The sequence below is a fragment of the Alosa alosa genome, chromosome 9, assembly GCF_017589495.1.
Source record: "Alosa alosa isolate M-15738 ecotype Scorff River chromosome 9, AALO_Geno_1.1, whole genome shotgun sequence".
NCBI lineage: Eukaryota > Metazoa > Chordata > Actinopteri > Clupeiformes > Clupeidae > Alosa > Alosa alosa.
In genome coordinates, this window is record NC_063197.1 from 30393042 (window position 1) to 30405541 (window position 12500).

Consider the following 12500-nt stretch of genomic DNA (forward strand, 5'->3'; position numbering starts at 1 on the left):
TGGGGAGAACACCAGTGGGTCCTTGCAGATTGTGGATTTGGGTAGCTCTGGACGCAGGTTCTGTGGGTCCCCCTGGAGTGTAATGCCCGTCTGCACCCGACTCTGTTGGGACTGGAAGTCTGGGAGGGACCTGAGGCTGAAGGCGTCCTTCAGCCAGGTGCAGAGGCTGAACAACCGGCAGCGATGCCAAAGCCCCACGTCCTGCCGGCCATCCGCATAGGTGAGCACACCTGGGCCGAAACGCTCGTCTGCGTGATAGAGCCCCTGAACAGCCATACACAGACACTAAGGTACAGTCATGGGAAAACATAGCCTACCCAACACTTCAAATGCTGATTAATATTCTACATGTGAAACGCTTTTTTGTCACGTTATTTTGTGGGCATAGTGTGAAAGGATTTGGACCAGGTAAAAGCAGATTACCTTGAAAAATGAGCCGTCCTGTAACAGCTGGACGCCATAACCCTCTTTCCGATTCAAATAAAATTTTCCAGAGAACTTGGAGCCGTCAGGCCAGGTATATGTGCCCTTACCATGGCGATAGTCTTTGTAGAAGGAACCCTCATAGATCTAAAGACAACATGTTTGATGTTAACTACAATCGATAGCTTGGATAGGCTTCAAAGCTTGTCTTCTAGGTCTAGGAGACACGATGTAGGCGCACATTTGAAGATATATTCATAACAAAATGCTGATAGGATACGTTGTATTCACCTACCTCTCCATTAGGCCAAGAGTAAACACCCACTCCGTGTTTCAGGTCATTCACAAACTCTCCCTCGTATTTCGACCCATCTGGCCACTCTTGGACACCCAGCCCGTTTCTACCACTGTCTGGCTCAGTACTGTAAATGTAACCGATTGGAAACGGCACATCTAGATGACTGACTGAACTGGACATTGTAGAGTTACCCACTTTTGTAGGTCTCTATTTCTACCTGCACGAAAGTTCCGGGTTACAACTTCTCCTGCAGGTCTGTAAGTTTGTTACCTTCATACGTTACCTTGACAACGACGCCCGCCCGCTCCCCCCCCTTCAACATCATATCCATATTAATCACTCAAGGCTGAGATAATCACCCGGTACTTTCAGACCAGTGATTTTCAATTTATTTATCTTATTAATTTAACTCGATCTATTTATGTTTCAATTGATTCTTTATCTGTAGAGGACCTTGGCAGCCTAATGCCGTTTTTTTCCCCAAGCTCTCGGCTTATTAGACCACGCCCACTTCGTTGTGTTTGCCAGCAGGTCTAGGACTACAACTGTTTATTTTTTGGATGATCATTCTCTCTGGGGAGCATTCTGTGCTTACTGTTTGCAGAGTGCTAGGCTATAGGATACAGAGCACTATAATAGGCTATACTTGTATCCTATTGCCTCTGAAGGCCAAACACTTTCTTTGTTTTCCCACATGCTCATCAGGTAAAACCTTGTCTATTGTAGCCTACCTGTTGCGGTCAACAGCCAGACCTATTTTGTACTTAAAAGTGACTCTGATGATCACATTGTCCTCTAAGTGCCAGGTCTAAAGAGAGTCAGCGAGGTGTAACATGAGCATGGACATGTGATCGGCGTCCCCGTTCACCCTACCCTTATCTGGTGGCTCAAAACAAACGCTGCTACACTGACACGCACAAGGTGAACAAATGCAGGTACAGTCATAGCACATTAATAACCAATAAAACAGTTTTACCATACCAAGATCAACCCTAGTTAAAAATAACTGCATTACTGCAAGTGTCAAAACTGCAGTTCTCTGAGCACCAACACAGCAGATTGAGGAATTCTTTACAGTTCATATACAGATATGCAATATTTTAGACATGAAAAACTGCACTGCTCCACACAGTACTTTTTTCAAGCTTAAATTATTTTACATAAATATTAAGTAAGAGTCCAAGAAACATCAGGATTACGACTAGGCAATAGGGAGTTTGAGCTCCACATGCTCAAGAAAGAAAAAATCATCAATTTGAATGCCCTGTGGCGTTCCAAAACATCCTGATGGTCTTTTTTTTTTTTATTATTAACACCATAAGCCATGCCAAACACCTTGAAACCAAAGTTGTCTTAAGATGACTTCATTAACACCTCCCCCCAAAACACAAACATAAGTCAATAAAGATTAAAACATCAGGTTTTGTTTTTATTTATAAAAAAAGGTCAACGTATGTATGTACAGAAAACATGAAAACTACAGTGACTAGTATAGACTGTCCCCAGCTGATCTCTGGTTCCCACTGTAGATACGACTCCCTCTCCTCAGAGACGGCCCATATATCGCCGCTAAACCTAACCCCCACCCGCTACAGGGGACAGGGGGAACCCCCGCACCTTCTAAAGGGGACGTGTGGAGTCTGCCAAGCTGATCTGTAGCCCTAGAACTCTTCAGAATGGGACCATGCCGTTGGACAAGTCAAGATGTCAAAACTCAAATTTAGGAATAACTGATCAGGACCTTGCTTGCTGTCTGTACTCTCCAGCCTCGTAAATTCCAAATTTTCCGAATTAAAAAGTATGCCGTCCCTCGGGACCCTTTTGCAGCTGAGCTATCTTCCCGTATCCGCCCCGGGCTGGATCATAATCTTGTCTATATTCATCTCTGACCTGGAAGAGGCACACAGACAGACACACACACACACACATAGCATAGAAACACAGCTTGTCATTTATGAATGACTTTTCCATAGCCCCCGCGGGCTGGGTCATAGTCTTGTCTGTATTCATCTCTGACCTGGGGAGATAAAGAAACGGGGGTTCTCAACATGGCAAGGCATCTGGCCTTGCTGCATATATGCTAACAGTTAACAGTACTTTCACTGAATGATGTTACTACTTTGATTTTTTATTTATTTATTTATTTAAATAAACATACAAAGAGGACCTGTAGAAAAAAAATCTGCAGAAATAAACCACATCCCTTAAGTGGCATCATCCAAGTTTGTCTTGTTAAGAGTCAGGGCTTGAAGCTTCTTCTCTGATCGTATGCGATTAAAGAAAGACACCAAAACACAGAGACTACACTGCAAGAACTGCTTATCTAATACAAATCTAACCAAATGTCATTAGTCTTTATATCAAGATCAAAAAAATCTATTTGATGTTTTTAGTATGAAAACACTTACCTAGCGTTTTCACATAAAATCATTTGACTTGACTTAAGAGTTTCACTTATTTTAAGACAAACAAATTTGTCTGCCAGTGTGTTCAAAATTTGTCTGCCAGTACGTTGAGCAAATTTGTCTTGATAGGACTCCTAAAATAAGTCAGTCTTCATTAATTAAATCAAAATGATCTTTCGAGAGTGCTAGGGAGCCTAAGTCTCTTCATGCAAAAAACAATACCAAATATTGTTCTTAATATAAGATCAAGAACACTTGGTTAGATTTTGTTTTTTATCAGTGCAGCCCTTCATACACAATGGAGATAATTTATGACAAACACTACCACTGGCCCAGCACCTTTTACTTGGGCAGGGTTTTGTAATGCTTTTTTATTTACACACATTCTAACATTTTACAACTCAATCGTGATTTTATTTGAAGTTTGAAGTCTGTCATAGAGAAATGGAGAGAGGAGAGAGCAATAAGATAGTCACAGGGAAAGAGAGTGAGGGATGGAGAGAGGAGACAGAGAGGGATAATATAGTCATGGGTGAGAGAGAGAGAGAGAGAGAGAGGAGAGAGGGAGAGAGAGAGAGATAATATAGTCATGAGGATAGAGAGAGAGGAGAGGAGACAGGAGGGATCACCTGACCACCAGACTTCCCAGAGAGCGAGACTGGCCGGACCCTCTTTAAACCCGTCCCAGTCCGATGCGGATGATCTGATTAGTCCAGACGTGTGCCGTTAATGAATCTCATGGCGTTTTCTGCGTCTGTGCGTGAGTAGTATCTAAAAACTACATTAAGGAGCAACTCAAGACAAGACACCGATACACAGCGATGGAGAAAATGAAAACACTGCTATTCAACGAAGATGTTCCCCCAGGCAGGCTGGGCTCTGAAGACTGATAGAACTGTAAAGGATACTCCACAAAACAAAAGCCACAGGCGGTTTTCTTCACCTTGTCAAGGCCAATAATGATTCTCTTGACATCGCCACTTTTGGCGAACAGTTCGTAAACCTGTTCCTCTGTGGTGTAGAAAGACAGGTTCCCAACATAGAGGGTATTACTCTGGCGCAGTAGTTTCTCCTGTTCCACTCGGTTACCCTGTAGGAAAGAGAACTTTCATCTCAGTAACCCCAAGTCCATAGGTAACATTGCGATAGTAGTCTGTCACACAATTTTCTCTAAAGTCCCCACCGTTTTGCCCTAAACTAATATGTTGGCTGATGTGCCAGCTAGCTGAGAGAGCAGACAGCCAGCCCAATAACGCTAGCTAGTGCCAGTGTTGTGTGCCTTCTGGTTTCTCCACCTACTGGTTTCCTTGCGCGTGCATGCGCTGCAGCAGTTGTCAGACATTCACAAACAAGTTGTTTTAGGTGGTTTGAAGTCGCTTTTCATACGCCATGAGTGCTCGGCTACATTACAGCCACTGGGACAAGACATTTAAAAAAATATATGTTTTGAAAACTAGCATTAAACTGGATTCGATCCCGCAAAAGCAACACATGCATGACTCAATCCAACCTGATTCCCTACTGCTTGAGCCACTGTTATGCGATACAATTAGGCTACCATCAATTAACGTAGGCAACACCCAGGTAACATGTTGTCCAGACTATCTGAAACAAGTGGTTGCCCTTCATCTAAAACAACTTGGGCTGCTACGGTCGTCAGTGCACTGTGCACAGTGTGCTACTCTTTGTAGTTGATCAACTAAAAATAAAAGATGTATTTGGTGATGACGTTATTGTAGGCCTAGTAGACCTAAATTCTGAGAAATTAAAAGGATACGAGAGAAGAAACGATCTACATAGCGCACCAGACCACGTTGAATGAAGGGAGTTTGCAAAAATTAGCATATTTTTCAAGTCAATAAACATTCTTACATTTTCGAATGTCTGTCAGGGAACATTTGAATTTTCAAAACCATAGGCCTGGTAGTCGCTCAGACAACGAGTTATAAGATAAAGGCAATACCATTTGTGTCACCTAATGCAAGACAAAATATTGGCACGGTGTTGCTTGCATGGTTAATTGATGATTTGATGACGTTGTTCAGAGAATTGGAGTAGTTCAAAGAGATAATGCGCTAAAGAGGTCGGTCTGGTTAGGTGAGCGTATTTATTGCAGGTTCGAATCCTGCTATAAAGTGCAAAATCATAGCCTTTATTTTACATGTATTTTGTACGAGTGGTTGTAGTGTAATGATCATGGGATAGATATGAAATGCAACTTCAAATCCGTCTGAAACAACTTGTTGTTTGACAACTGCTGGAGCTGTGGTGAGCAACGCGAGCACGCGCAAGGAAACCAGTAGATGGAGGAAACCAGTAGATGGGGAAAACCAGAAGGCACACAACACCGGTGAGACTGACCAATGTGCCAAACATTTCGGTTTCCGTTACACGGCATCACACACCATATGGTTGAATAACTCTTGGTAGTAGACAATGATGTCTGTGCTCACTGTCTCAACAGATAACTAGAAATTACTCTCATGGAAGCAAGGGAATCTACAGTGATGGCGAAGCTAGTTTAGCTGGCTAGCGATAACATTAGCGTAATTGAACATTTAGTGTGCATTTTACAGGTCGTAGGCAACTGTAGCAAATATCTTTGTGAATATAAAAACTTACCTTGAAATGCTGGTCTCTATATTGGCTTATGTCAACATAAGAGTCGCTATACAATGCGTTTAACTTCACAGACATGTTGATAGCAACAAAGACGAGCTGGCGGACCACCACACGACCACTTTCCTACCGCTTTCTTCTATGCACAATTTGAAGCCGGAACTACGTCATTATCGAGGAACGCAACTCATTATTTTGCCTGGAATGTGTTGTACTGCCACCTATTGCCTTGGTTGTGAACTTAACGAACCAAATTCTTGTGTTTCTTTTTGAAAGACACTGCCATCTAAATGCAATGACCAAAACTCTCTCCATGGGTAAAAACACCTATGCCCCTAACCTGTATTGTTTTAAGTGAATCTTTCATATATTCTAGATTCGTTACATAGAGTGACATATTTCAAGGCATGTCGATGATTATGGCTTAGGCCTACAATCAAATCCAATCAAAAATCAGTCTCTCAAAATATTAGAATAAAGATGTTATAATACAGAAATAATACAGAAGAGCCTCTAATCTCTTAGTCTGGTTCAGTAAACACAACCACAATCATGGGAAATACTTGATAGTTGTCTAGAAGACACTCATTGACACCCAATTAATACACCCGTTTTTAACAGGTGTCAAGGAGAGTGGCTACAAGAAGTGTAGTTGTTTGGTGATAGAGCTAGAAGTAAATTTGTGTGTCATCTGCATAGCTATGATATGAAATCAAATTATTTTTGAATGATTTGTCCAAGTGGGAGCATATAGAGGTTGAATAATAGAACACCACAGGTCAAGGACGCTTGGTGTTGAGGTTTGCTGATAACTATGCCTGCTAGGGTGTCAAATGCTGCACTAAGGTCCAGTAGCACTAGGGACTGATGTTTTACCTGAATCTGTGTTGAGGCGTATGTCATTGTATCAAAATCAGCAAAAATACCCATTTGATGTTAGGAAGGTGGTTATTCAATAATTTTGGGGAAAATTGTTTAGCATGGTTACTGGAAGGAAGGACATCCGCCGAAAAAGTTTGTGGTAGGAAAAGGTGGGCAAGCAACAAGGATGACCACAGCCTTGAGAGAATTGTCCAGCAAAGCCGACTCAAGAACTTGGTGGAACTTCATAAAGGAGTGGACTGAGGCTGGAGTCTGCATCGAGAGCCACCACGCACAGACGTGTCCAGGAAATGGGCTACAAGTGGCACATTCCTAGTGTCAAGCCACTCCTGAATCAGAGACAATGTTAGAGCGTCTTACCTGGTCTACAAAGAGACAGAACTTTGACCATTGCTCAGTGGTCCAAACTCCTCTTTTCACATAAAAACAAATGTTCCATTAAATTGGAATAGCAGGGTCCAATCAAGTTTCCAAGAATCTAGAGGAAGAGTGGAGAGGCACAGAATCCAAGTTGTTTGAAGTCCAGCTTGATGTTTCCACAGTCAGTGATGCTTTAGGTGCCATGCCATCTGCTGGTGTTGGTCCAGAGTGTCCAAAGTCAAGGCAGCCTTACCAGGAGATTTTAGACCACTTCATGCTTCCATCTGCTGACAAGCTTTATGGAGATGCTGGTTTCCTTTTCCAGGAGGACTTGGCACCTGCCCACAGTGCCAAAACTGCTAGTAACTGGATTGTTTACCATTGTATTACTGTGCTAGATTGCTCAGATAATTTGTCTGACCTGAGCCCCATAGAGAATCTATAATTTATTTCTCTGGTTTATTGTCAAGAGGAAAATGAGAGACACCAGACCCAACCTTAAGGCCATAGACGATCAGTCGCTATCAAAGCAACCTGCACTTCCATAACACCTCAGCAGTGCCACAGGCTGATTGCCTGCAATGATGCAGTAATTTGTGCAAAAACAGCCCAACCAAATTAACTATTTTAGATAAATCATTAGATTAGTTCATTTATTTTCAAAAGGTCAACATTTCTCTATTATAACCTTTTGGTTACACTTTACTTGACAGTGCCGACATAAGAGTGACATGACACTGTCATGAACATCATAAACGTTTATGACAAAACGCTTCTGTTATTAAGTGACATTCAGTTTTTGAAATAACAAGTTAAGGTTAGGATTAGAGTTAGGTTTAGGGTTAGAGATTAAGATTAGGGTTACGTTTCATGTGTCATGACAGTGTGTTCACAACAGTGTCATGTCACTCTTATGTCGATACTGTCAAGTAACGTGTTACCTAACTTTTTTATTCTAATATTTTGATATTTCTAAGATTTTTGGTTTTCATGAGCTGTAAGCTATAATCATCACGCAACCAAAAATGGCTTGAATTATTTAACTTTATATATAGCTTTATATATAATGTATCTAGAAAATATGAAATATCCACTTTTTGAAATAAATTAAGGGGAATAAATGAACTTTTCCACGATTTCAAATTTTCTGAGACCCACCTGTATTGTGCTACAGTACCCTATTGGCCTACTGGTTACTGAAAAACACTTCATATGCATTTGGGGTGACATGTCTGGCCAGAGGATGCTGGTTGATGTTGATGAGGCGGTGTAGTTGGGCCCACGTAGGGTAGCCTAGGCTATATCTGATCTTACAACAGGTTGTCTGGTTCTATCTAGTGAGTTACAGTGGACTAGCATTACCTGGCTATCACTAAAACTCCGATCAAACTCACCAGCTATCTGAGTTGATGGTCCCTCATATTGTCTATGTAGCAGGGTTGTGCAAAATTCGAATTGCAATTCTGCTTCCTGTTTGCTACCTCAATTGAAATGCAAGTGAAATTCAAGAATTGAATGGAAGTTTCCATTCAATTCTGGAATTTTTTATCTTAATTTATGTAGAGATCTTATCTAAGCTGATGGTCCTTCATGTTATCTAGATGTGGAGATCATATCTGAGTTGATTGATGGCCCCTCATGTTGTCTATGTAGAGATCTTATCTAAGCTGATGGTCTTTCTTGTCTATATGTGATCATATCTGAGTTGATGGTCCCTCATGTTAAATGCAGATCAGCATTATAGTAGTAGTTATTATAGTATGCAGATCAGAGTTTAATATGAGATGAAAGTGACGCCATCTTGTTAATGCTCTTTTATTTCAAAGAAAGCAAAGACTTGTGTGCAGTATGTAGCAATACTGTAGCAGACACACTGGTCTGGCAACTAAATATTAGTTACATATGTTCATTTCATCAAAGAAACGATTAAAAGGCAAGCATTCGTGTCTAACAGAACTGAGTGCCAGTACATATTCGCTGATATGGTACCTGACCATTGAGTAAAAAAATACTTGTAAAATGAAGCTTAACACATAAATCATATCACATCAAATGGAGGCAGAAGTCAGCAGCGTGCACCGTAATGCAGAACAAGGGGTGCCGTTCCATAACAACCCACCAGGGGCCACTGTTCTACAGCAGCCCAGGCAAGGTTCATCAGGAAGAAAGGTCCAGGGACATCCTGGGCAGCTTGGGCAGAGCTGTTCCCGATCAGGAATAGCTCCAGAGATTGCTGCCCTTGGTGAAGTCATCACGGGCGGAAGGTGGTCACACATCCACGGGTATGGTCAGAGATTGCTACACGCTACACAGTGTTACTGGTGCTTTGGATAACGCTGCACAGGGACACAGTGTGAACAGCAGAGATGTTCTCCCCAAAAATGACCTTGCTGACCTGCTTGCAAGATGCTTTCACTGATGCCTGTCGCTGCTGATTCACTACTTCCATTTGAGCATAAATCATCAAATAGCAGGAAAAGAAGCCCACGATTAATAATAATAACTATAATAATACTGATTGTTTTACATCTAGGTAAACTGCTACATCTAAACTATTTTTTTTAATTTGGGGAGAACACATGCTGAAAACATCTGGTCCATGTCAGTCTTATAACCCTAAACCACTAGAGCAAGGTCATCTTCCATATCTCTGCAGAAGACACCGCGTATTCCCTGATACGGCTCATGCCTTCCAAGTAGTCAACACATATAAACATCTGAGTAAAAACAACAGGAGGCTCTATCACAAAACACTGCAGTAGATATGTAACAGGCAATGCATACGCACTGATATGGCTATTGCCTTCATTACTGTGGCAAATATATGTACATTTGCTCATCAACAATGAACAAAACTCTCACGCGATATCAGTACTGAACTCGCTCAAAAGAAAGCAGTGTTGATAAAGGCCTCCAACTAAACACCCACTATCTCAAAAGCCAGAAATATTCTCAAATATGTCCCTTTAAACAATCAAAACAAAAACAATTTGCATGTTGTTCAAGCTAAGTGCAAAATCATCCAGTTCTCATAATTGAAACAGAAATAAGGCTAAAATCGTCTGCTACCCAAACCCAACCAGGCTCAAGCTGGGCTGAGCAGAAATCAATGTCAGAACGACGCTGGAGGGACGAAGGTGCAGTTACACAGCCAGCAGGGATACCAGGGAGCTCAGCAACGCCACCATGACCAGGGTGGTGAATGACTGGCCTGAAACACACACACACACACACACACACACACATATGACTCAACACACACATAGTAATGTAGACATACTGTACCCATCCATAAACACAGCTGATTAGAGTTTTTATACATGTGACATGTGCACCACATTCAGACACAAAGCACAGAACATTTACATTTATTCATTAACACTGTTATAAAATGTGACTTACATATGTCAACTATATTACAAGGCATTACATTGTCCCTGGAGCAACTTGGGGTTAAGTGCCTTGCTCAAGGGCACAATGGTGGAAACCAGGAATTGAACCCACAACTTTCAGGCTACTGCATGCTAGCCCTTAACCACTATACTACCACCACTTCGAACCGAGATGAGAAAGCTTTGGTCTTATTACATGTTGAACCCTATGAGATGAGAACACCTTGGTCTTATTACATGTTGAACCCTATGAGATGAGAACACCTTGGTCTGATTACATTAGGTGAACCATATGAGATGAGAACACCTTGGTCTGATTACATTAGGTGACACTTCCCATTGTGAATTGCCCCTTGGGGATAAATAAAGTGTTTTGAATTGAATTGAATAATCGCATTGTTGGCATGCTGTAATCTTGTCATGGTAGGTGTCTCTAGAAAAACTGAACTGGCAAAGACATTTCTTTGTCTTGAATCATGCAAATCGATTGATCTCTTGGCTATGCCATGTCAGTCACAGATGTGTGGCACTTCTTATGTAGATTATAAAAATGTACATAATGTTAGGGGCCGTTTATACGAGAACGATTGCGAAGGAAGACGACAAAATATTTTATCATAAGTGCCTTTCGTTTACACGGCGACCCCGCCATCAGGGCTTGAAGACGCAAAAATCTGAAGACTCCTTCCAGAGTGTAGAGTTTTGAAGATCGACCGGGTTAAGCCTCCGTCTAAACGGCTAAACCAAAGATCCTTGATTACCTCTCTGGCTGAACTGTCAAATTAGAATGTCTGCGAGTGACGTACCGGGGTTCTATCACATCACCACCCAGCGGTCTGGAATGCATATCCAATCGAATATCACATACTCTTGCGTCTTCATATAAACAAAGATTTCCCCCTGAGAATGCTCGTCTAAACGCAAATAAAAAAATGAAGACGAGACACCACTTTTGCGTCTTCTCTTTTCATCGTCACTGTATAAACATAGCCTTAATCTGTCAGCACTTGTCAATCCCAGGATCACAAGTAAACAAAAAAAAAAAAAAATGTTATTAATGTTATAATGTAAGAAAAATGAATTATGATGATGTGATATCAACATTCAAACATTGGACTTCAAATAAATACATTTTTATCTATGGGCTTAAACAGCTAGTATGATGAGGTGCAGAATATTGTCTGTTCACTGAGGTCTGTTTACTGCAGGGTCAAATGAACACCACACAATTAAACCTTTACACCTCATCAAAATTAATTCTATTTCATATCTTAGCTATGCAGATGACACCCAAATTTACTTAGCTCTGTCACCAAATCACTATGGTCCCCTTGAATCTCTTTGCCAGTATACTGACCAAATCAACAACTGGATGTCTCAAATTTTTAGTAATTATATATGGTAAAAAGGAGTAAAGACTTAGGGTTGCCACTCTTATTGACACAAAAGGGTTCAATGCAAAGGATACTGTTAAAATCGTGGTGTATTAATTGACAGTGATTTCAATTTCAAAAGCCACATGAAAGCAATAACTAAATCAGCTTTTTACCACATCAAAAACATTGCCAAATTTAGAAGGCTGATGTCAAAACATGATTTAGAAAAACTCATTCATGCCTTTATCTCCCGCAGGGTTGATTACTGCAATGATAGGGTTCTCACGAAAACTAAAAGAACTGACCACATTACTCCAATTCTTAAGTCCCTGCACTGGCTTCCAGTAAGTCACAGATTTGACTTTAAAGCACTACTGGTTGTTAATAAATCAGTAAATGGAGCAGGACCTAAATACCTATCAGACATGATTCAGCAGTACACACCTTCACGACCTCTCAAGAGAAAGGAGAGTCTCAGGAGAAAAATTTGTTAGTAAAACTTGCTGTTAAAACTAAACATGGTGACGCAGCTTTAAGTTGCTATGCGGTTCAGCTCTGGAACCAGCTTTCGAATGACATCAAAAAGGCTCCAACTGTAGCCAGTTTTAAATCTAGACTTAAGACCAAACTGTTCTTGGATGCCTTCTGCTAACTGAGTTACAAATTCTAAATCTTTCTTTAAATTGTTCTACCTTGTGTCTGTTATTTTGTCTTTCTAATTATTCTTTATTTTAAAATGATTTTA

General features: G+C 41.0%; 3 protein-coding genes across 3 annotated transcripts in view; all 3 read right to left on the reverse strand.

Moving 5' to 3' along the window:
- The window catches only part of ankmy1 (ankyrin repeat and MYND domain containing 1), a 12905-nt gene extending 11875 nt beyond the window's left edge, over positions 1–1030 (reverse strand). The window contains 3 exon segments of the mRNA XM_048252911.1: positions 1–264; positions 424–570; positions 719–1030. The exon segment at positions 1–264 is cut by the window's left edge and continues 239 nt beyond it. Of these exon segments, the coding sequence (XP_048108868.1) occupies positions 1–264; positions 424–570; positions 719–901 (594 nt within the window). The 5' untranslated portion in view covers positions 902–1030.
- A 1099-nt stretch (positions 1031–2129) lies between these two features.
- Positions 2130–5894, reverse strand: ncbp2 (nuclear cap binding protein subunit 2). The gene is given in 4 exon segments (XM_048252646.1): positions 2130–2738; positions 3756–3897; positions 4035–4216; positions 5749–5894. Coding segments are annotated over 4 exon segments (468 nt in total). The 5' UTR covers positions 5824–5894; the 3' UTR covers positions 2130–2669.
- Positions 5895–8786: 2892 nt separating this feature from the next.
- Positions 8787–12500, reverse strand: part of meltf (melanotransferrin) — a 24303-nt gene continuing 20589 nt past the window's right edge. The window contains exon 16 of the mRNA XM_048253526.1: positions 8787–10198. Within this exon, the coding sequence (XP_048109483.1) occupies positions 10131–10198 (68 nt within the window). The 3' untranslated portion in view covers positions 8787–10130. The remainder of the gene's footprint in view (positions 10199–12500) is intronic.